The sequence below is a fragment of the Acinonyx jubatus genome, chromosome A3 (genome assembly GCF_027475565.1).
Source record: "Acinonyx jubatus isolate Ajub_Pintada_27869175 chromosome A3, VMU_Ajub_asm_v1.0, whole genome shotgun sequence".
In the NCBI taxonomy this organism is placed as follows: Eukaryota; Metazoa; Chordata; class Mammalia; order Carnivora; family Felidae; genus Acinonyx; species Acinonyx jubatus.
In genome coordinates, this window is record NC_069388.1 from 77446692 (window position 1) to 77470615 (window position 23924).

General features: G+C 37.3%; 1 protein-coding gene across 4 annotated transcripts in view; it reads right to left on the reverse strand.

The window, feature by feature from the left end:
• The window catches only part of PUS10 (pseudouridine synthase 10), a 73004-nt gene that overhangs the window by 14707 nt on the left and 34373 nt on the right, over positions 1 to 23924 (reverse strand). For all 4 annotated transcript variants that reach the window (XR_008289337.1, XM_027072395.2, XM_015070528.3 and 1 more), the window contains 11 exons: positions 20747 to 20781; positions 16906 to 17017; positions 14740 to 14801; positions 14449 to 14494; positions 11990 to 12054; positions 10551 to 10636; positions 9348 to 9473; positions 2731 to 2787; positions 1808 to 1884; positions 1659 to 1714; positions 514 to 631 (listed from right to left, as the gene is read on the reverse strand). Coding sequence is in view for 3 of the 4 variants with exons in the window: in XM_027072395.2 (XP_026928196.1) it covers positions 514 to 631; positions 1659 to 1714; positions 1808 to 1884; positions 2731 to 2787; positions 9348 to 9473; positions 10551 to 10636; positions 11990 to 12054; positions 14449 to 14494; positions 14740 to 14801; positions 16906 to 17017; positions 20747 to 20781 (840 nt within the window). In the remaining variant the exon portion in view is untranslated. The remainder of the gene's footprint in view (positions 1 to 513; positions 632 to 1658; positions 1715 to 1807; positions 1885 to 2730; positions 2788 to 9347; positions 9474 to 10550; positions 10637 to 11989; positions 12055 to 14448; positions 14495 to 14739; positions 14802 to 16905; positions 17018 to 20746; positions 20782 to 23924) is intronic.

Genomic DNA, 23924 nt, shown 5'->3' on the forward strand with positions numbered 1-23924 from the left:
CTCAAAAATAAACATTAAGACAAATTTATAACATTTTATTTATACACTTTATCTTAGCATCAATTCTATTAGACAATTCTATTTCATATTTCCTTTCTACGGATGGCCAAATATAATAATAGCATTGCTCACGTTTTCTATGTACCAGATACTGTTCTAAGTGCTTCACATGACAACTCATTTCATTCTTCTAATTCTACAGATGAAGGAAACAAAGCATAAAGAAGCCAAGCAACGCGTCCAAAGTCACACAACTAGGAAATGCAGATTCAGGATATGCAGCCAAGCAATCTGTGCCCAGAGGCAGGATCTCAATCACTAGCAATGCTGCCTCTCAAACAGGTTCGATGAATTGCCCAGTCATTCAACCAGTAAATGGCAATGCCAGGATTTGAAAGCAGGTCTCACATTCCCCCAAGCCCATGCTTTGTGACTTGCCACTAACAATCTAAAAGACAAAGAAATATTTTATAGGCAATCAGAAAAAAAAAAAAAAATAGAGCATTTAACTACCTTTATGTCATTTAGGAATTCAATGTCTTTTTTCTGTATGGCTTTATTTGTCCATATTAAGGCACTGTAGGATTTGGTCTTTTCTTCTTCACCTTCTTTCATATGTCCTATTGCCTCTCTAAACAAAAACAAGAAAAGAAAGTTTGTCTAAACACACAAAATACACTTAAGCCTTGCCCCAACTTCCCTTTCTTCAAAAATAGCTTTATCCCATTTTAACTGTACGATTCAGTGATTTTTAGCATGTTTAGAGAGTTGTGTAGCTATCACCATAATCTAATTTTAGAATACTTCATCACCCCAAAAAAGAAACTCCATCCCTATTTGCAGTTCCTTCCCATTTCCTGTTTCCCCTAGCCCTTGGCAACCACTAATTGACTTTGTCTCCATAGATTTCCCTACTCTGAATATTTCATATAAAATGGAAGCATACAATACATGGTGTGTGGTGTCTGGTTTCTTTTACTTCATAATGTTTTCAAGGCTCATCATGTTGGTGCATGTATCAGTACTTTATTCCTTTTTATTATCGAATAATATTCTGTTGTATGGAGATACCATATGTTACCCATGGACATTTGGGTTGTTTCTACTTTTTTGCTATTATGAATAATGCTACTATGAACATTCATGAGCAAGTCTTTGTGTGGGTGTACATTTTCATTTCTTGTGGGTATATATCTAGAAGTGGAGTTGCTGGGCCATAATGGTAACTCTACATTTGACCTTTTGACAAACTGCCAACTGTCTTCCAAAGTGGCCACACATAACCTCACAGCAATTTCTTAGGGTTCCCATTTCTCTACATCTTTGCCAGCATTTGTTTTTTTCTGTCTTTCTGATTATAGCCATCCTAGTGAGCCACCCTAGTGAGAGTAAAGTGGGATATCACTGACGTTTTGACTTGCCCTTCCCTAATGGCAAATGATATTGAGCATTTTTTTTTTCATGTATTCATGCATAAACATAATATCCTCTTTGGAGAAATGTCCACTTAATCATCTTCCCCATTTTTAATTGGGTTGTTTTCGTATTACTGAGTTGTAAGAGTTCTTTATATGTTCTGGATACAATTCCCTTAACAGATACATGACCTACAACCAAAACTTCCATTTTGAGTTCGTCTCCAGTGAGTCTACCCTTACCTTGTGACAAGCTGCAAGTCACGGACTTGGATTTTGTTAGACGAATTATTAATTTTCTGTAGTAGCAGAAAAAGAAAAACAATTAGCAACTCTAGTTCAGTTACAGAGTTGCAGAAACATGACGATTTCCATGTCATGAAGTGGTTTACCTGCTGAAGTTCCTTAATTTCTTGTGAAGTGAAATGTACTCTATGAGGATTCACCAGCTCAATTGCAAAGGGCCTTCCTGGCAGCACACACCCCGTCATGAAACAGAAACGTGTTGATGGAGTTAACATTTGGGCCAATGCAAGAGGGTTAGGAGGTGTGAAAAAACGAGTTGAGCTCTAGAGGACTGAAAGTTTAGTGACATGACTACATCTAGGGGAGGGAAGAATGTGTGAAAAGAATCAAGGGGCTTTTTGGGGGGCTGCTAAACCCCAGGACAGGCAACATGTGAAAATGACTGCTCTCCCAAAAGTCCATGAACAAGCCTGTGTTAATTACAAAATAAAATCCAAACAACTGCTAATTGATTTGGTTACACAAAGGTAACATTATTACACACAGCAATGCCCAGGTATACCAAGCTGAAATCCATCCTCCTAGCCTAATCCACTAGTGAAATGGAAAAGCTGTGATTCCATAAGGGGAAGGGACTATTAACTCTCAGCATCTTTCTTGTAATGCAACAATGCAAAATGAGAGAAATGAAGGCTAAGAGAACAGAATCACTTTTTAAATGAAGATGTGCATTTTGAAAACTGTACTGGTACTGCTGAAATGTTAGCAAATGGAACAATTAATAATCAAACTTTTGGAAAAACTTGGTTACCACCTTGTTAATGCACATAAAATTCCCTTAGAACCTATAGGTATGCAATAAGGATGGCTTCTGAACACATGATTCCTGTTAAGACATAATCATATAATTTATAAAGGTAGCTCCATAATTCGCAAAGCCTCCTCACTGGGAGAAGCTCTGGGCTTTGCCCACTTTGGTTTTAACTGAGCAACTACAGTGAACCTGCTGTCTGAGAAGGGTGATAGTCTGAAAGTTAGTTCTAGTCAAGTGATGCTGTTGCAATCTTACCATTTCCTAATGTTCTCACATCTACATCTTCTCTTCCAGAGGAGGAAAAATTAAAACCTTTGCAAAGGAGATAAAGAAAAATAATCAGAAACATAATAGCCCTAAGACTTTCATTCCCACCCGTTGGTAGAAACCCCATTTGTCTGAAATAATCTACAGGAGAACTCCAAGGGATAGTCGCCATCCCACCTCTAATCCCAATCTCTAATAAAAATAGCAATGATAAGAAGTACCATTTATTGAGCACATATATGCTGGGCACTGAGCTAACATTTTGCATACGTTATTTCATTCAATCCTTATTAGAACTTTATGATGTAGGTATTAAATAAAAGAATACCAAGCTTCTAAAAGGATAAGTACTTTTATCAAGGTCGCATGATTAAATGGCAGACAGAGCTAGACATTTCTGATGTCAAAGCCAGACCTTAACTATCACCTTATGCCACCATCCCATGGGAGACCAGAGGCAGAGCACTTTTTAGAGGAAGGCTCCACAACAACCCTGGTCACAAGCTTACGGTGAAAAATCTGTCATTTTCCTTCTTTTTTTTTTTTTTTTTTCTTGAAACAAAACAAAGCAAAATCATTTATTCGAGAATTAAACTCTATGAAAGGAAGAGGAGTGGGGGGGAAAGGGTTTAAAAGTAAATTCTTTGTATCAAGCAAAGCCTAAAGTGGGACCACAACAAAACTAGTGTTCATTCTAAGATAAATGGATCATCCTAGACTAAAAGCTGCAAATATTAGAATGGGAAATGGTGTAAAAAAAGGTGGGGGGGGCAGCTGTTGCATCATAACTTACTTAGATACAAAACTGACAATTTCACCATCATTGCCATAGCAAACATTACCACAGGCAGGCATTATTCTAAATTTTTCATAGATGTTAACACTATAAGGTAGGTACTATCATTATCCTCATTTTACTTACAAGGAAAATGACCCAGACAGGATAGGTAACTTGCCTAAGATGACATTACTGGTAAGTGGTAGGGCCAGGATTTGAACCAAGTGGTCTGACTCCATCCAGAGTCTCTTAACCACTGTTTATACAACACCACCAAGAGATCGGCAGAAGAGTTCAGACTCATGCCCACAGGGAAAGCAAGACTGGTCTTCTTGGATCAGGGATTAGAAAAGGCTGGGACGTTTGGAGAACTCTGGTCAGTCATTAGAGTTTGGTAAAGTTTAAGATCTCTGAACACATACATATATTAGAGGCTATACAAGGCACTGTGCTAGACACACACACAATAAACAATATTGATACAGAGATCAATATTGATTATTGATTGGAGATAAACAATATGGATACGGTCCTGATCCTCACAGGGCTTACTGTTTGTGGAGGGATAGGGACTGTAATATAGTGGGTAGGGCTATGACAGGAAGCACATAGCATTATGAGCACATACAGCACTAAGAGCACAGTTGCAATATGAGCTATGAGATTTGTATTTATTCCTCAATGGTCCAGCTACTTCGGAGAGCACAAGATGAGGAAGAACAAGATAGCTGGAAAGAGTAAATGGGAAAGGCGGAATAGTGAACACCATTTAGACAGCCACTTTTTTCCCAGGAAAGAGTCTATACGTAAAGGTCCCACGTAGATTTTAGAAAAAGGAAGGTTAAAAGGCTTGGAAAGGCCTATGAAAACTACACTGAAGATCAGCCCTCTTTTTGAAGATACTTAGCTGTGAAGAAAGTAGGATTTCACCCTTTCCTCATGTCTAAGAGATCCCTTTGGCAAGCCAAGGTCAACACTTTAGGGAACATAGGTTCTGAACTATTGTTTGACAGTGGGCTCCTCTCTCCCACAGGGCCCAAAGCTATGGGTCTCATAGAGAGGAGTAACCCAGTACTGGTTAGGTAAGGGCCAGACAGCCAAGGCAGGACTAGAATTTAAGCTGAATTTAGGCTCAGAAATCTGGGTAAATTGGGGCACCTGTATGGCTCAGTCAGTTGAGCATCCAACTCTTGATTTTGAGTCATGTCATGATCTCGTGGTTCATGGTATCAAGCCCCACGTTGAGCTCTGCACTGGCAATGTGGAGGTCTTTTTATTTTTTTTAATTTATTTATTATTGAGAAACAGAGACAGAGCACAAGCATGGGAGGGGCAGAGAGAGGGGGAGACACAAAATCTGAAGCAGGCTACAGGCTCTGAGCTGTCAGCACAGAGCCCGACGCAGAGCTCAAACTCACAAACCGCGAGATCATGACCTGAGCCAGGGTCAAACGCTTAACCAACTGAGCCACCCAGGTGTTCCAGGTGTCCAGGTCTTGATCTCAGGGTCGTGAATTCAAGCCCCATGTTGGGCTCCACACTTAAAAAAATATATATAAATAAATAAAAATAAAAAGAAGCCTGGATAACTTGTGCTGCGTTAATACCTAAGAACTGGCCAAGTAAGCAGCTATGAGAGCCACAGGGTCAGGCTTTTCTTGAGGTAGAGAATCAAGGCCAGGCAAGGAATAGGATTCTGTGGACCACTGAGTCCCAAAGAACCCTCCACTCCATGTTTAGACTCCATTGTTAATAAAACCCATGGTAACATCAATAGCTTCTAGACAGACTCAACAGACTCAAGAGTAGCACTAACTAGGGGTGGATAGCTAAATGGGGAATTCAGAATGGCATCTGGGAAGCTGAAAGATACTGACTCCCTGGGGCTGTGATCTGTCTTATACCTGCCCACCGCCATCTCCAAACCAGCCATAATGTCAGGGAACCAGGGGATCCACAGTGACTGAGCCATAACCTGTGACTGATGGGGGAGAAGGGAAAGAACGGGACACAGAGAGGTAAGTCGAACAGTGACAGCTAAATCAGACCAGAAATCTCCAATTCATAAATTAGCCCATAAAATTTCCACAAATTCCAGAGGTGTAGGATCCCAAGCTAGGCCCTTGGGAAGTCCAGTGAAACATTAAATCCAGACAAAGGAAGAAGCGATTATTTATTATATCTTTTAGGAAAATATCTCAAATTTGGACAATACATTGAGAAATATTTTTGGGGGTGGCACGCCTGGATGGCTCAGTCAGTTAAGCATCAGAATCTTGATTTTGGCTCAGGTCATGATCCTAGGGTTGTGGGATCGAGCCCCACGTAAGGCTCTGTGCTGAGCGTGGAGCATGCTTAAGATTCTCTCTCCCTCTCCTTCTGTCCCTCTCCCCTGCTTGCGTGCTCTTTCCTCCTTCCTTCTCTGCTCTAAAAATAAATAGATAGATAAGTACATAATAGAAAACTCACTTAAAAATACTTTTGGGGGTAACCTTTAAAACTTTATTCATATGCAATTATGAATAATAGCTAACAACAAAAGGAAAAGGAGTTAAGTATTAACTCCTTAATACCTTAATACCTTAAGTATTAGGAAATACATGTTTAAAATTTGGGTGAGTTTTCATTTTTTTTTTCTTTTTTTTTTTTTAATTTTTTTGATGTTTATTTATTTTTGAAGGAGAGAGGCACAGCATAAGTGGGGGAAGTGCAGAGAGAGAGGGAGACACAGAATCCGAAGCAGGCTTCAGGCCCTGAGCTGTCAGCACAGAGCCCGACGCAGGGCTCGAACCCACAAACTGTGAGATCATGACCTGATCTCTGAGAGCTAAAGTCGGATGCTTAACTGACTGAGTGACCCAGGCGCCCCTTTTTAAAAAAATATTTTTAAGTTGATTTATTTTGAGAGTGACAGAGACAGCACAAGTGAGGGATGGGCAGAGAGAGAAGGAGAGAGAGAGAATCCCAAGCAGGCTCTGCACTGCCAGCACAGGGCCTGATGTGGGGCTCGAACCCGCAAACTGTGAGATCATAACCTGAGCCGAAACCAAGAGTCAGACGCTCAACCGACTGAGCCACCCAGGCGTCCCTTCTTTTCTGTTTTTTTAAAGATTTTATTGTTAAGTAATCTCTACACCCAATCAATGTGGGGCTCAAAACTCAGACCTGAGATCAAGAGTTATATGCTTCACTGATTGGGTCAGACAGGTGCCCTGGTTGAGTTTTCTAAATTCACATTATGCCCTGTCTTATCCCCATAATCCTGTGAGTTCCTTTTGCTCAAAGGAACAGAAATTGTAAAAACAAAAACAAAACCAAGTGCAAGAATGATCAGGAACTATCAGCAGTTCAGCTAGTATGTAGTGGGTAGTGGCCCTCATACGCAGAACACACAGATGATGGAACTGAAAAATGGGCAGAGGCCAGATGATGAAGGCCTCAGAAGATCAAGTTCAATAGTTTGGATTTTATCCTGCATGTAGTCATTGACAAGTTTTCAGTAGGGAAATAACATGACAGATATTTATTCAATAAGTGAAATAGCAAATGTATTAGGGGAAAGTTTCTTAGACACAGTGACTTTGAGAGTGTGTCCAAGCTTACTACTCATTAACCAGGGGATTAGCAAATCGATAATATGATGTGCCAGTTTGAAGTGACTGAGAAATTTCCCATTTAGGGGAAGGGACCTTTATACGAGTAGCTAGACTGCCTCATATAATACCACTTATTTTCAAAGAGTTGTAAAACATAGAGGTACATCAGTCAGAACCATCTTCCCAGAGTTGTCACATGTTATCTGCAGAAATAATGAGTAATATATCTGAGATACACAGGTTTAGCAAATTGATGCTATCAATCAGGCATTTCTAACAACAGGTTTTATCCCCTGACAAGGAGCCAGTTAGCACCAAGGCCCAGAGGTCTGCTTTTTCTCAAGCAGCTCTCAACAAATTTCCTCAGGACACAATTACAGATGCTAAACACACAGTTTGCTTCATTTTCAGTTTGGGGACAATTTCCCCCCCTCAAATGGAAAATGAAACCAAGCTAACTTCATGAAAGATTGCAAGGGGGAAACATACATCTGTTTCAGAGCCTCCTAACGGCCCTCTTGGTAATGGGGCCTTCCTTGAGACCCAAATAATCAAAACTGAAAGTTTCTTGAATCATCTTATACAAAGAGAGTCAGGTGGCTCCAAAAAGAGTTTGAAAGAAACTTTTTGTACTAAAGCTTAATTTTCACTTCTTTATAATTTGGATAAATCTTACAAGATACCCAGTATGTAGATATTAAGCAAGTAAAAGCTCATGGCAATATCCCAGAGTCCTTTTTTTTTTAAGTTTATTTATTTATTTTGAGAGAGAGAGAGACAGACAGACAGACAGACAGAATACATGCATACACAAGCAGAGGAGGGGCAGAAGGAGAGGGAGAGAGAGAATCCCAAGCAGGCTCCACACTGTCACTGCAGAGCCCTACATGGGGCTTGAACTCACAAACTGTGAGATCATGACCTGAGCCAAGATCAAGAGTCGGATACTTGACTGACTGAGCCACCCAGGGGCCACTTATCCCAGAGTCTTTACTGCTGAGATTTTGGAAAACGTTAGGTTGCTAGGTTAATTTCTTCTTTATTCAGTAAACAATTCTTAAAGACCCTTAAAAAGAGAGTCCACCGACCTGATAGGCAATAAATTATAAGAGGGATGTGTTTTAAAGTGCTTGTCTTCCTTCTTTTTTTTTTTTTCCAACGTTTATTTATTTTTGGGACAGAGAGAGACAGCATGAACGGGGGAGGCGCAGAGAGAGAGGGAGACACAGAATCGGAAACAGGCTCCAGGCTCTGAGCCATCAGCCCAGAGCCCGACGCGGGGCTCGAACTCACGGACCGCCAGATCGTGACCTGGCTGAAGTCGGACGCTTAACCGACTGCGCCACCCAGGCGCCCCTTGTCTTCCTTCTTGACAAGCCAGAGAGGTGGAAGGAATAGCCATATCTCATCTCAATCATCTGCTTGCCATTCCTAAAGCAGTCTTGTCTCAAGGTTTTTCAGAGAGAAGAGTAGATATCTAGTTGCTTCCTCAAAAAAAGTGTTCTAATTATGCTAGGAGACCCACTTTAAAGTAAATCAATCATTGCTTATGGCCTACAGTTTTTCCTGTTGTACAACATGACTTCCTGCAATTGAAATCTTAGCCCCTTCCCTCTAGCCTAATCCTAGGTGAAATCACAGGCTCTATGTGGTCTGCGACCTGGCAGACCTACAGAGACAGAGGAAACCTAAGCCTGGCAGGATCTGACTCATCCCACAAACCTGGGCTCATTAATACCTGGAAAATTAAAATACAACACAACTATCATGAAGTCTTCATGAACTGGTAGCTGTTGACCTGCTTTCTCTAGGCTTGAACTTTATCCCAGGACATTTTAGCAGTTAAGGTGGAAGCTAGACATTTGCCAGCGATTATTCTTGAACAAGAACTGGATGTGGAAGTTGTGTTTTAATTTCCTCATATTCCCCCAAAAGAGGCCAAGTCTGAGGTGTCCCAAGGTCAGAACTTAAGTGCATTCACTTAAAATAGTTTCAGTGGTTTTGAATTTGCCCAGGAAAGAATAGTCATCTTGAGAGACGAAAGAAATCCTCGGCTCAAATCCAGCCCAAGCCAGAGGTGCTCAGGACATGGTGACCCTTGTTCATGGGAAGCTGCCAGGCAAGGAGTCTAGATCTGGTGATTTACAAAATTTAGAAATCTTTCCCACCACCTCAAAGAAACCTATTCATGATTGACAATGTATTTAAAATATGAATATTATAACACTTACTCTCTGCTTTGAATACTGCCAAAAGATGATCTGAAATTAATTCTTCCACTGAAGATTCCAGCTTCCTTTCTCCATCAATTATCCAAGGAGTTTGCGGTAGATTCCTGGAATATTTATTATATCTCCCTGCCAAAGAAACATAAGGTAGCCTGGATGGAATGATATAATTAACATAATAAGATAAAACAACTATATATTGAGTGCCAATATCCTAGGTGCCACGATACAAAGCAAGGCTTACCCTTCAACTAACTTACAATCTAACTTGGGGAGCCAGCATACAGACATAAAAATAATTAAATTAAAAGATTTAAGGTAACAATAGAAGAGATGGTTAAAGACATGATATGAATCATCAAATGAGCTCTAAAGAAATGCTCAATAAAAAAAAAATAAAATGCTCAATATATTTATTAATCCGATTGGCTGGCTGAACAAGTTATATTATGGAACACACCAAGGGTCATTACCAAAAAACCCAGCAACTACTGCTTTTATGCCCGATTAATAATACTTTAATGCAATACTCATTGGTGATAATATATTCCAAAGAGTTCAAATACGGGAAATTTTGAAGTTTTTTAATTAAAAAAACAAACAAACAAACAAACAGAAAATGACTCACTGCTTTATGAAGAAAGCTGCACTATGGCAGGTAGCTTTCATTACCACAGGGCAGAGTATTATAGTTAAGACCACGAAACAATTTCATTTCGGCCATTACTATGAAATAGATGTAGCTTTCAAAACAAAAACTATCTGCTAGATTACCTCTTGGGAAGGTCAATGCAACATTTTTTTATTTTTAAGCAGAAACTCAAATCTTCAGTCATTCTGCAGATAATAAAATTATTTTTTTCAAGTTTGCTTTTATGCTTTCTGTAGCTATGTTTCTCCCGATCAGTTTCGGGTCTCTGTATCTACCCATATTTCTATGGGTATTGGCCACCTCTGATGGAAACTATTAAAACTTAAGAAGTGTCATTTCCCTTTGGCATGGTATTTCAAATAACCAATCTGAGTGGACCTTGAGAATACCTACAGAAGCTAAAATAAGCTTGACTATCAGTCCTAGTTCTCAAAAGAGTTAATTAATCAGAACCTGATAACAAAAATTAAAAGGAAACAGAGGAGAGGTGACTTGAGTTTTCAGAAAGGATAGTAAGTTGACAGCGTAAGTATATTCTAGACTAAATATTTTACCAGCCACAAAAACAGCACCATGAGCACACTCAATTTCAAGAACAGTGCATACAGCCTTTGGTGAGTTTGGAGGACAAGGAAACTGCCTGCAAAACAAAATAAATTTTACAGCTACTATTTTCCAGAAAAGATATTGAACCACATAACTAGGATGAATCAGCATTGTCTGAGACACACGGAACCCGAGTCTCTCACGGACTAAGCCACTCCCTAACTTTAAGTTTTGAAATCATAAAGATCTTTTACACCTCAAGTACACTTTAATACACGAGAGTGACACAAAGTAAATCAGGGCTCTGCTACTACCTTTCACTCAGGAGGCTGCATGTTCCCAGATGATAATTTCTAACAGCCTTGAGATCTGAGAGAAAAACCCATATTTATGAAGTGGAAGCCTCTCCAGGGTCTTTCGCCATCTTGCTCCCTATGAACAGTTGGTGCCAGCTTAAAAAATCGTTAATCATTTGGGTAAAGCTGGTAAGTCCCACCTGTGGGGAGGGTCTCCACCAGTTTTCTCTCTTTCTCTTTCTCATTCCAACTATGACCTTGGGAATTAGATCACACACAGGGCCAGAAAAAGTGGAATGTGGCAGACTCTGCCCTTTTAACTAAAAAACTTCAATCTGAGGACAGAAAAGAGCAATGTATGGCTTTATTTTCTGTCTACCATCTGGGAACTTCCAAAGCCATGGACTGGAGTCTACCTGTAAATGACTCAATGTGGATGGACTCCAAATGCTTGGCTTGAAAATTTCATACAGTTTCCTAAGATGTCTTAACAAAAAAAAAATGACTTAGAAGTTCAGGACCTATTGCTTGCAAAGAGAGGCTGACTTTACTTTCTAAAATTTAGTGTAAGTATTTCCATTTCCTGAGACTCACTTTCAGTCAATAAAATATATAAAACCTTCCTCACAACTTTATTGTTTGAAATTTATTCAAGGATATTCTGGAAAGATAACCATGCTATTTTATTGAACAAAATGAATACAATGAGAATTAAAATATGAGGTTTATTGTATTTCAGCATATTTTAACAAGTGAAGGGCCTTTTTCTCCCTCGTCTTCAGATGGACAATACTCAAAACGGGGGATGTAATGGGACCAACTCTGGGCTGGAGAGACAGGAACCCTGGCTCTAAGCCTATTCTATTACCCAGTTGAAATCTTAGGCAAGTCAACTCCCTCAACATGCTCTTCTAAAGATAAAGAAGTTGGATTTGACTCACCAATTCAAATACCAGTCCAATAAACATTTACTGAACACTAGTACATGCCAGGTACTGAGCCAGGGATTTGGGAATATAATAGTGACTAAGACACAGTCCTCATCCCTGAAATACATCCAGTCTTGTTTTAGAGACTGGATGTTAGATTATCTAACACTCCCTTTATTCTAAAATTCCATGATGCCGCCATGTTTCTATACTTCTACTCACTTGCGGAAATCCTCTTCTTTTATCTTATTCAACGCTTTCATAACTGCCATTCTAGTGAACACCGACTATATAAGGTAAAAGGAGAAGAAGAGACGTTTTATCACTCAGACAAGAAAACATCAAAGGTGAAACTCAGAACACAGCTGGGGAAATTACATCATTTTAAAGGAGAGAAATACCTAATAGCTTCAAGAAGGTAAAACATAAGCATTTATTCCAGCAGTTCTCTCCACAGCCTTTCTTTTCAATCTAGTCTGCGTCCATAACACCATGTAGACCTAGCAGAACAGTTCGGCAGTTGGTTGCCAGGCTAAGAGTGAAGAGAGCCAACAAACCCGCCCTGGCATCTAGCAGCCCAACACCACTCGCCAGCCACAGAGAAGGTAAACAAATTCACTGTAACAGAAGGGCATCTATAGCAAATGTCCCACTTTGGGGTTTTTTTTTTAAATAAGAAAAGTCAAACCATATGGTAGACATGCTAGAACAAATTAGTGTACACATACATGGCTTACTATGATAAATTACAATTACTTCTTCTGTTCTGTGAAATTACACTTGACTAAAAAGAGGCACAATGTAGGTCTCTCAACAGTTTGTCATCAAATCAATGATTTTCTAAACCATATTTTGGAGAACCCCCAATTATAGGGTTAAAACTGAAAATTCAGTGCCTATTTGTTAAGATATGAAAACTTAAGCCTGAAAGAATCTCAAAAGGTTATTTAATTTGCTCTCAGCAATAAGGCAGGAAAACTACATACACTATACCACTGGCCAAATGATGTGGTATCTGTGATGCTTGTTCTACAATTTGGTGCTGGTACCTGTATATTTCCTCAAAGGTAACAAACAATACAATGAGATCTTCAATATAAACATGGCTACAGGTCATTTGGGCAGAGCTTTCCAACTAGTATGGCAAAGCAATGAGCTACAGTTGTGCCAAGATGTTGAGCCCTCTAATTCACAAGGGCCAAAGAACCCCTAGACCAATTGCTTCCAGATTAGAGCAACTTGTTAACTTCAGGGTGCTGAAAAAACATGGTAATGTTCTAGGTGTATCATGATGTGAGAAAGGTGGGAAGCAGTGCTTTAGACTTTCTCACATTTAGACTTGCTGCACAGGGAATTTGACAAATGGTACCAACTCTGTCTCCCATCCCTCAACACCCCCTCCCCCTACCACCCCCTGGTTCCAAAAGGCTCAGCAACCAGTCAAAGCAAGAGTAAAGACTAACAGATGTATCTTTGGCAATGAATACACACACACACACACACACACACACACACACACAAACACACATATATGTATATATACATATATATGTATATATACACCATGTATATATACACTAATTTGTTCTAGCATATCTACCACACACACACACACACACACACACACACACACACACACACACACATACATTTTTTAGAGCATGTGCGTACACTCATGTTAGCAGGGTAGGGGCAGAGGTAGAGAGAGAGAGAGAATCCCAAGAAGGCTTTGCACAATCAGTGCAGAGTCCTACGTGGAGTTCAAACCCACAAACCTTGAGATCATGACCGGAGCTGAAATCAAGAGTCAGACACTTAACCGACTGAGCCACCCAGGTGCCCCAGGAGAGAGAATCTTAAGCAGGCTCCACGCTCAGTGCAGAGCCCGATGTGGGACTTGATCCCATGGCCCTGGGACCATGACCTGAGCCAAAATCAAGAGTCAGACCCTTAATAGACTGCGCCACCCAGATGCCCCAAGTTTATATTCTTTTTAATGACCATAAGGGTAAAATGGATGTCAGTAAAAGTAATGCCTGAATCTTCACATAAAACCAGGTAAGTATCTGTGGCATGAAAGCTTGCCAATATCGTTGCCTTGCCATTCTACCCTGGCATAGCAGAAACTGAAATGCATGCTAACTATTTTGCTCATTAACATGAAAACCAGCTCACATCAAATAAAGGGGAGTTTGTATAAAATGCCCTTTTGCAAATGTAGCCTGAAATAGGCATATTAAGTCAGATTGTCCTAAGTAAAATAATTTATTTTGGATTATATTTCTTAAATACCAATTTCTAGAAAATGAGTATTAGACAAAAGTTTGGAATGCTAATAATTAACATGGATTTTCCCCAATGATGCAATTTTGGGAATAAAACCTCAAAGTTGAATTTCCCCAAACGGATAACAGTAACATCATTGAAACACTGGTTCTAAATTTAACAACACCAGGGAGACAACCTAGACAGTGACACAAATATGAGATTGTTTGCGTTATGACTTCCTAGCTAGAGGCAAAGGTGTTCAGAGTTGAAAAAAATAACTGTAGCAAATGGAAATATTTAAAGAATGATTAAAAGATACATTGACAACATTTCTAACACATATCATTTTGTTGTTAATTTGAATATTCAGCTCAAATAAAACTCAATAAAGAATAAAAAGGAGGAATCTTTACCTGCTTGTTTTTGGCTGGCTTGAAGCAATCTGGGCATATTGCACGTCTAAGTAAAATCCAAGTTAATAAAGAAAAGTTAATGAGTTTATTTTGGGGTGACTATAACTCAAATATATTTTATATAATATTGCTGCTAAATTCAGGATATTAGGAACAGACAAAATGAATTTCTATACCAGCTGTATTGGTTTAATCTGCTAAAACATGACAAATTACAAAGAGGACTGTTTCATGAAAATCCAAAAGCATTAACAATGTTACACAATTGACATTGTTTACGTAGCAACTTACAGGAAGTGGCAATCCTCAACTGTTTCTGGGTGAGCAAAGATCACACTCACTTCAAACAAGCTCTAAAAATTATAAAGACAGTTTAAAAATGAGCAAAAGGAAACCAACATCTAACCACTTATGAATGGAAATAGAAATTAACTCTCAAAGATTGGCTTCAGAAAACGAATGAGAAGGAAAACTGGAATACTACTGTTCTCAAATCAGCTTGTTCACAGGGCCACTGAAAAGGATATAATTTTGTTGGGTTTTTTGTTTGTTTTTTTTGTTTTTTTTTTTTTCACTTCAAAGCTCAATTACTAGTGATTCTACCAAAAAAAAATTTAACAAATTTTGAAATAAATTTGTATGATTTTTGTGCATGTATATAAATTCAATGTGAACATGAGAGTTCAGGGAACTGGAAAGAGACAACTGAAAGAATTGTTCCTGCCAGTATTATGATTAGGATTATTAGCAAGGCAAAAGCATTTTATTCACATACTTAAAATCTCTGTACAAGGCTTTATTTTTTTATTATTTTTGTGTTAAGGCTTTATTTTTAAGTGCTCAAACTTCTTAATGGATTTGAATTTTAAAAGAGAGATCTTAGCTTTTTATCACAAAAATGATACATACAAATTATAAAATAATCAAACACAGAATGGATTTTTTAATCCCACACCACTGAGGTAGAATGTAGTAACCGTTTGGCGTGTTTCCTTTTAGCTATTTTTATAATATAAACATAAATGTATATACTTCATGGGATATTAAACATACTTTTGGAAAATTACTTTAATTAATATGCCAGGGACATCTTTTCAACTCTAGGGACTGTTGGACATTTAAGTTGTAAGCTTTTCTGTTATTAAAAAATGCTATAATGAACATCCTTGCATACAAAATAAGCACAATTTCATACTCTATATACATTAATCTCCACAGAGAACAAAAATTCAACATAGAGAAAAACAATAAATGCCACACCATGTAACAATTTATTCTTTATTGAGTATTTCTATATTTATTGATTGCATTGAATCATCAGCAAGCATATTAGCTACTCTAGAATCACAATAATGAATAGCTAGGTTTTTTTCTCTCTCTAATCTACAAAGTAAAATTAAAATCACAAGACATTCCTTTTACTCAAGAAAACTTCACTCATTCTGAATCTATTAGAACACTGGCATCTTTTTGTTTTCTATTTTCTGTTCTCACTGGTTCAACATGTAAAATTACTTATGCTTCAAAACTAAAGTTTGAGGTAAAAATATTTTGCATCAATAACTTCTCTAATTTCCAAAGTACTTTCATTACCTCATTTCCTCTCCGTATATGTGTGAAGTGGTTTTATTCTCTATTCTATCAGTATTCAGTTTAAAGGACAGAGTTTATTCATACTAACAGAGAGAAACAGAGCTAAGAATTTTTCTGAATGGTGAAAAAAATTGTTTAACTATTTAGCTTTGAAGGATGGTTTGGTGATTTTACTGGAATAAAGGTGTATCTGATATTCAGGGAATTTCCTTTAAGCAAAATGATAAAGCTATGAGGCCATACTATTAAAATCTAATTTAAGAGAAGCTGGTAATATGTCCTGTTTCCACATCTGGAAACCTGTCGAACTCTCCCCTAAATCAATCCATTCTGAAGACTGAGGTGAGGTCTGTTCTGGAATAGGGCAGACAGCTAAGTGTTCTGGTTTCAAAGGCGGTGTCTACCTAAAATTGAAAAGGAGGGACTTGAGATACCAACAAGGTGGGATAGATTGGATCCACGCTCACTGTAGTTGATTGATTATATCTGAAAATAAGATTAGCCACAGATAACCAGAGTTGACTATTTAAGTTACATAAGTTACTCATAGTTACTTATGTATTGCTCTGTATTAATATGTGTCTCTCCAATTAAACTATAAATATATTATAGGCATAGATTAATTTCTAATCTTTTAAAGTCAATTAGGGTACACTATACTTGTTATACACATAAATGTCTTAGATCACAAAGAAGTCTTAAAAAAATAAAAACTTTCTCAATTTAAGACTGTTAGAAATTAATATGTTAAAAGTTTAAAAATCCTCCATTATTTAAAGAGAAGATTATTTTGACTAATCAAAACTCTGCCATATGATGATGTAAAACCAGCGAACAAAATTAACAGTGCCGATGATCAAATACCTTTCCATCAATGGGAACACCCAGTTCCTCTGAAAACAGGGGGTGAGTTATCCATTTGTAGGCTTCTTTTAGCTGTACTATATCGTTTCTTCCCAGCGACAGATTCTGCTTTCTGAATAACATAAAAATTAATTCACTGACATGAAAAGTTTCACTTTTTCAACTAAAGGCAAAAATTTATGCAATTATTTAAAAATATTTATTGAGTGCCTACTATGTGCCAGGCGCTATTTTACACATTAGCTAGAAAGTAGAGAAGAAGTAGACAAAAATCCCTCAGCTCGTGGACCTTATCATCTAGTAGAATCAAAAAACAACATTTTAAATGGTATTAAATAAATAAATAAATAAATAAATAAATTAAATAAAATGGTATATAAGATAGTTTTTAAACTTCAAAGACAAAAGAATACTAATGACCTCTTCTGACCTATCATTGCCAGATTCCTGGATTTATACATCAGAAGACAGAAAGGTGTAATAGAAGGGATTATGTATTGCTCAGAAACAACAAAACTGTGTATTAGGATAACTCATCCAGACTAAAAATGTTTGCATCTACTCTCCTGATAATGGGGCTTACTTTTGGGAAATCAGTGTACAAGCTGTATTTTACTGCTGAAGAAGAAACATTAAATTCTAAAATATCGATGTGCTGAAATGCTTGTCAATTTAATATCAGAAAAATGTCTGAATAAAAATCTGACATTCCCCCCAAATCTACTCATGAGCCAATAAATAGATATGGGGAAGTCCCAATTATGATTTCTAGCTTTTAGTTTGAGTTTGAACAATTTTATAACTAAAATTGTTATAGAAAGGAACTGAAGGGGGTGCCTGGCTGGCTCAGTCAGTAGAGCATGAGACTCTTCATCTCTGGGTCATGAGTTCAAACCCCACACTGGGCATGGAACCTACTTAAAAAATAAAAAGAGAGAAAGAAAGAGAGAAAGGAAGAAAGAGGGAGAGAAAGAGGAAGGGAGGGAGGAAGAAAAAAAAGAAAGGAACTGAAGTGAAAAGAAAAGAAAAACATGCATGCTATGATATTATTAAAACTGCTTTGTTATGCTGAGTATAATATTATATCACTAATACATTAACAAGTCCACTTCATTCAAATTATTAAAACTACAAATCAGTCTTACAGCTATATACGGGGCTTCTTTTAACAAAAGAGATGTTAGGGCCAACTTGTGAATCATTTCTTCTAATGTACAACTTTCACTGATAGAAAATGACTACTTATATCAAATATTCATTGTAATTTAATTCTTGAAGACCAAAAGACACTACTAACTGCAGGTAGAAAACAAAAAATAATTTAGCTAATGGCTAAATGTAATTGATCTAAAAAATATGTAAAGATGACTTTCTTCTAGAAATAAAGTTAAGAAATAATTGATGTACCAATTCGATATCCAGTTGAAAGTATAACTGATTACACAGAATGCTTTCATATGCTTTGGAATTGTGGTTTAACAATGAAATACCCTGATAAACTATATCTGACAAATAATCATATTATTTCTCTACATTTAAGAACTTATTGAAACACTGTTTGAGCTTCATAAACTGTTCCCAATTCTCTGAATATTAGAAACTTTTTAAGTATTTTAAAAGACTATTTGATGTTGTATCAACAGTTTAATGATATTGGCATAATATAGCATCACAGTTGAAAAGTAAATAATTAATGTATGAGAACACATTTTAAAGGATAAAAAGTTGAAACAAAAAAATACAAGAATAGAAAACCATTTAAACATTGTTTAGACCCAAGAGAGTACAAGGGGTTACAGCAAAAACCAATCCTAAATATGAGTTAAAACATTACTCATGTATTTAAGAAAAGTGGCATTTTAAACCCTTCATAGTCTTTTAAATATATTTAGATATCTTAGTCCAGTTAAAAAAAAATTCCATTATTTTTTCCTTCCAGATTAAAGAGCTGTTAGAAAGGGTTAATAGACAGCTTGGAAACCTTAATATATAAGGCAAATAATTAACACTTAAAATGCCAGATTTCACTTTCTGCCACATGAATGTGGCTAATAACTTTTTTTTTTAAGTTTATTTTTTTGAGAGAGTGAAAGAGGGAGAAAGTTGGGGAGGGGCAGAGACAGACAGAATCCCAAGCAGGCTCCATGCTGTCAGCAGAGAGCCCGACATGGGGCTTGAACTCACAAACCGTGACATCGTGACCTGAGCCAGAATGAAGAGTCCGATGCTTAACCGACTAAGCCACCCAGGCACCCCATAACTTCTCTAACATAATGTAGGGTAAATGTTTTCATAGAAGTCCTTAGCATATGCTTGATGGTCCTTTAGAGGAATTAGTAGTCATTGAATTAAATTCAGTCCCAATTTAGTACTTAGTATCACGTTTCCCTCTCTCCTGTGTCAGATAACTACTGATAAGGATGTCAACTGCAATCACTTTTTCTATCAATACAACATGACAGCCATTCCAGAGGAAAGATGAACCAAAATATCCAAGCACAATTAATTTTTCTTAATTCATTGAATCAATTCTTTAATGGCAATTCCTCTACAATATTTTGAATGTAGAATGAACTATGGACACTGAGGGAAAAGATTAGTAGTTTATATTTTTTCTGTTCCAGTATCTCCATATTGAACAGGATCTTTTGAAGAGCTAAGCTTAGTTTAAAATTCTTCAATAAAGGATAACAACAGCAGCTCACAAGCAATGTGGATGGAAACTGGAAACATTTAGAAAATAGCATTCTCTGTGCTAAAAAATTTCTCAAACACAGGATCAAATTTTATCATTCCAGAAACACAAGCATTTGAGACTAATCTAACACAACCTAACTAAACCCCAAAACCTTTGACAGATATATTGCTATTACCCTCCCAGAAAAGCAGATATGAAAGAGGAAATAAATCAACAAACAAGCCAAATCAATTACTTTTTTTATAAATCACTTAACCAAGTATAAGATTCTAATACAGAAATCTATACTTCTCTCTGTGCTTTTCTCTCCAGAGTACACAGGAACCTCTAGTAGTCACATGGCCCTTTTTATATTGGCATAAAATTTTTAGTTTCAAAATCCAAGAGGGTCTGGAAAGTTAAAGATTTTTTTCTTAGCACGGTAAGCAAACACTGACTTGAACGTGTGAAGCTTTTTAGAGACTTTGTGTATCAAACTTAGTGTGAATATTCATGTTTCACTGCAGAAATATAAATGTGTTTGATTACAGAGTACCACCTCAGACCATGAGGGGAGGGGTATGTTATATATGGTATCTAACACCATATTGCATTTCTAAAACCTAAAAAAATTCTAAGTTCCAAAACATATTTGGTCCCCAAGGGTTTCAGATAAAGGACTGTGGACCTATGTTTTATATGTTTTATCTGTGTATAAACTCAACTGTTTTTCTGCTTTAGTTAGGATTTTACTTTGTGTCTTTTAGAGCATAGTTTTATAATCTAGTTTCTAAGACCAGTATAAAATTTATTCTTTTATAACAGCTTGCCAAACTACATTATATAAGTGCCTTATATAAATGTAAAATATGTATTTATATTCTTGTTAAATCTACAAAAAAATGAATCCACTTTAATAGACACTAGTAAGATGCCATGCAAATAAACTAATTAAATAAGGTTGACACCTAAGTCATACCATAAATTTGTTTTCTTTCTGTTAATTTCTCTAGGAGCTAGTGAACTCACTCTAAAAAAGGAGGCAGTAGTAGTAAAAGTACTTTAAGAATCAGGTAGCTTAAAATAAATAAACATTAAAAAAAAAAAAGAATCAGGTAGCTTATATTTAAATGGTAGAAAAAATTCCCTACCTAAATTACTTACCCCATTTCCTGTTTTACCAGCAACCATGCAGCATGCTGTAGGCAATTTAGTCACACCCAGAAGAAGAGAAAAGGGGGAAAAATGTTCATTGAAATGAAGTTCCAATATCATTACTAAAGTGCTTAACTAATTTGCTAATCAAACTCTTTTTAGGGGAGTGTAAGTATTCAGAAATGTGGCAATGACCTCAATCTCATTTAAAGTCAGAAATGAGGTAAGATGCCACTTTGCAATGCTGGGTTACTGTGGCCTAGGAATTCAACAGGGGTATCTCCCTCCTCCCTACAGATTTCTATCTCATTAATGAGATACAAGTTTGTAGCATAAGGAGTTTACTTTTTTTCTTAAAATATCTTACTTCTTCACAGAGGAAAGCCCAAAGTAATGGAGAACAAACTATGTCCCCCAAACAGAATTAAAGGCCTCAGTTTTGTTTGTTTTTTTTTAAAGAGGGCTACACATTTTTAATTCTATCTAATTAATGATATCCATATGTAAGTGTACCAACATCTGTAAGTCACTTTGGAATAAAACTAAAACTAAGATGGGTGGATGGATAAATTGATGACTAGATATACAATAAAGGAAATATAGAAAGAGTAATAATGATAGAATCCAGGTAGGTATATGGGTGTTCGCTGTACAATTCTTTCAACTTTACTGAACATTTAAAAATTCTCATAATAGGGGTGCCTGGCTGGCTCAGTTGGTGGAGTGTGCAACTTTTGATCTTGGGGTTGTAAGTTCGAGCCCTATGTTGGGTGTAGAGATTACTTAAAAATAAAACCTTAAAAAATGCTCATAATAAAATGTTAGAGAAAATGTTCTGGGAAGAGTTAATAAAAACTGAAAAAGTTGCTAAAATGGAGACAATAACATTCACAATCATGGTTGTTATAAGGATTAAATTCATGCAAAATGCTTGACACAGTAAGTGTGTGGCACTAAGATTTCTCAGTGTGCCATTGACATCCCATAGCTGTCACCTTATAGAAAGCAAATGACAAGTCCTACCTCAGCATATAGCATTTTGTGAACATGACAGAAGCACGCGTGTATAAGTCAATAAAATACCATATGTGGTCTCTGCATCCACATGTCACAGGAGTGGCCATTCATTATTGCTATTAGAATAGTAGACCCGCCCACCTCTACACACATATTGTGGTTCATATGTAGAATCCTGTCCTTTTAAACTTCAAAAGACCAGAGGGACACTAGATACTTTTAAAGATTTCTACTCTTTCAGAAATCTTAGGTGAATTACTTTGTTCAGACATGAGCCAACTAGAACTAGAGCTGTTCCCAATGCCTAAACATCTCATCAGTACCTTCTGATTCAGTAGTTTACTTTGCTAGCTCAATCTAACACCTTTGATAGCACTACAAGTCCCCATTCTTCTTTCCTTCATTTACTCAAGCCCTCTTTCAAAGAATGTGGGCATATGGTATAACACACAAATTACTAGGAGTCCGGAGACCTGGCTTTAGGCATTACTAAATTGCTGGCACTCAGTTTCCTAATGTGCCAAATGAAACAATTAGACTAAAATGAATGAACTGAAACTTTTCTGGATGGCAAAAGTCATCATTAATGGGCATTAGTTAGTACACTGTTTTGTAACAGAGGCTATTAAGACTTAAAGGACTTTATGATCATAGAAAAAAGTGAATGGTCTCCCAAAGCTGAAACTTGCAGTCAATATTGCTCCACCTTCCTTTAGCCTTCATATTTTAAGAGGTCAATAAATACTTGTTTTTTCATCCATGAAGGGGTATTAATACTCCCCTTCAAGGGACACTGTGGGAATTTAATGAAGTTGTGTATGCAAAGAACCAAGTAAGATTCTTGGCATGTACTTAACAAATAGTAACTATTATTGTCATTTTTGAATTAAAACCTTAACTGCAATTCACAAATAATAAAATTATTATCCCTTAAAAGATTTCCATGACTTGATTCCCAAACTGCTCTGCCATAGGTAGTTCTGGAACTTCTCTCATCAATAAAATCCTCATGGGTATCTAAGCTATAGAGAACTATCTGTCCCTTCTTTAAGGGGACTCAGACTCTTCTGTCCTTTTTTAAAAAAAAATTTTGAGAGAGAGAGAGCATGAGTGGGGGAGAGAAGGAGAGAGAGACAGAGAGAGAGAGACAGAATCCTAAGAAGGCTCCAACACTCATCATGGAGCCTGATGCAGGGCTCAATCCCATGACCCTGGGATCATGACCTGAGCCAAAATCAAGAATTGGATGTTCAACCAACTGAGTCATCCAGGCACCCTCCTTTTGTCTTTTTTTAGTGAACTTTTCATCCCTGCTTTTAAAGCAAATCCTGTTTTCTACAGTCACTTTCAGGTGATACCCATCAAATCTGCAACATGTCCTGCCATCCTCTGATTATAAAGTAGGGCAGAAATGGAGGTTGCCAAGGGAGACCAGATTACCATGTGTAACATATAAAATTAAATCAACTGTCTTCAGTACCTGAGATTTGCTAAAGGGTTTTTCCTTCCTAATCCTCTGCAGGCTTCCTGCTCAAGCATGCCAGCAGGTTGGACAGAACTAATCACACAGCAGGGGCTGGAAGACTGAATCCCAAAGAAGTCAGTGTTGCTCAATTATTCAATTTTTACTACGTGCTAATAATGTCCTGGACCTGCTTCTGCTGAGGAAGAAAAGTACATTTCTCTCTTTCAGGTCACCAAGATAATTTTAATAAATGTTCTATTCCTTAGTCAGTGGGAAAAAAATCATTCTCTAGAGTAAGCAATTTAATTCTTCCTCCCCAACAGAACCAAATGGCATTAAAGTTATCAAGTTTAATCAAATTTGGTACCAAAGGCAGTATGTTATCTCCTGAAAATTCAGGAACCACACAACTTAATCCCAGACTCTGCTTTAACTGTATTACAGAATTCTAGGCAAGTGCTAAATGAAGCAGAAGAACATGCTTGCTAAAGTGCTTGTATATTGTGGTAACCACCCCACCCCCACACACACACCATGGAAAGTCTATGCCTCGGAATGGCTTTTGAGCTTAGGGTTCTGAGCTGGGGGTTCATCTAGCACCAGTGAGAGTGCGTAACAGTAGAGCCAAATTGACACCGATTTAAGTAGAGGTGGCAGGTGGGAAGGACAGAGAGAAAGAGAGGTGTTAAAAATGGCATGTTGGGG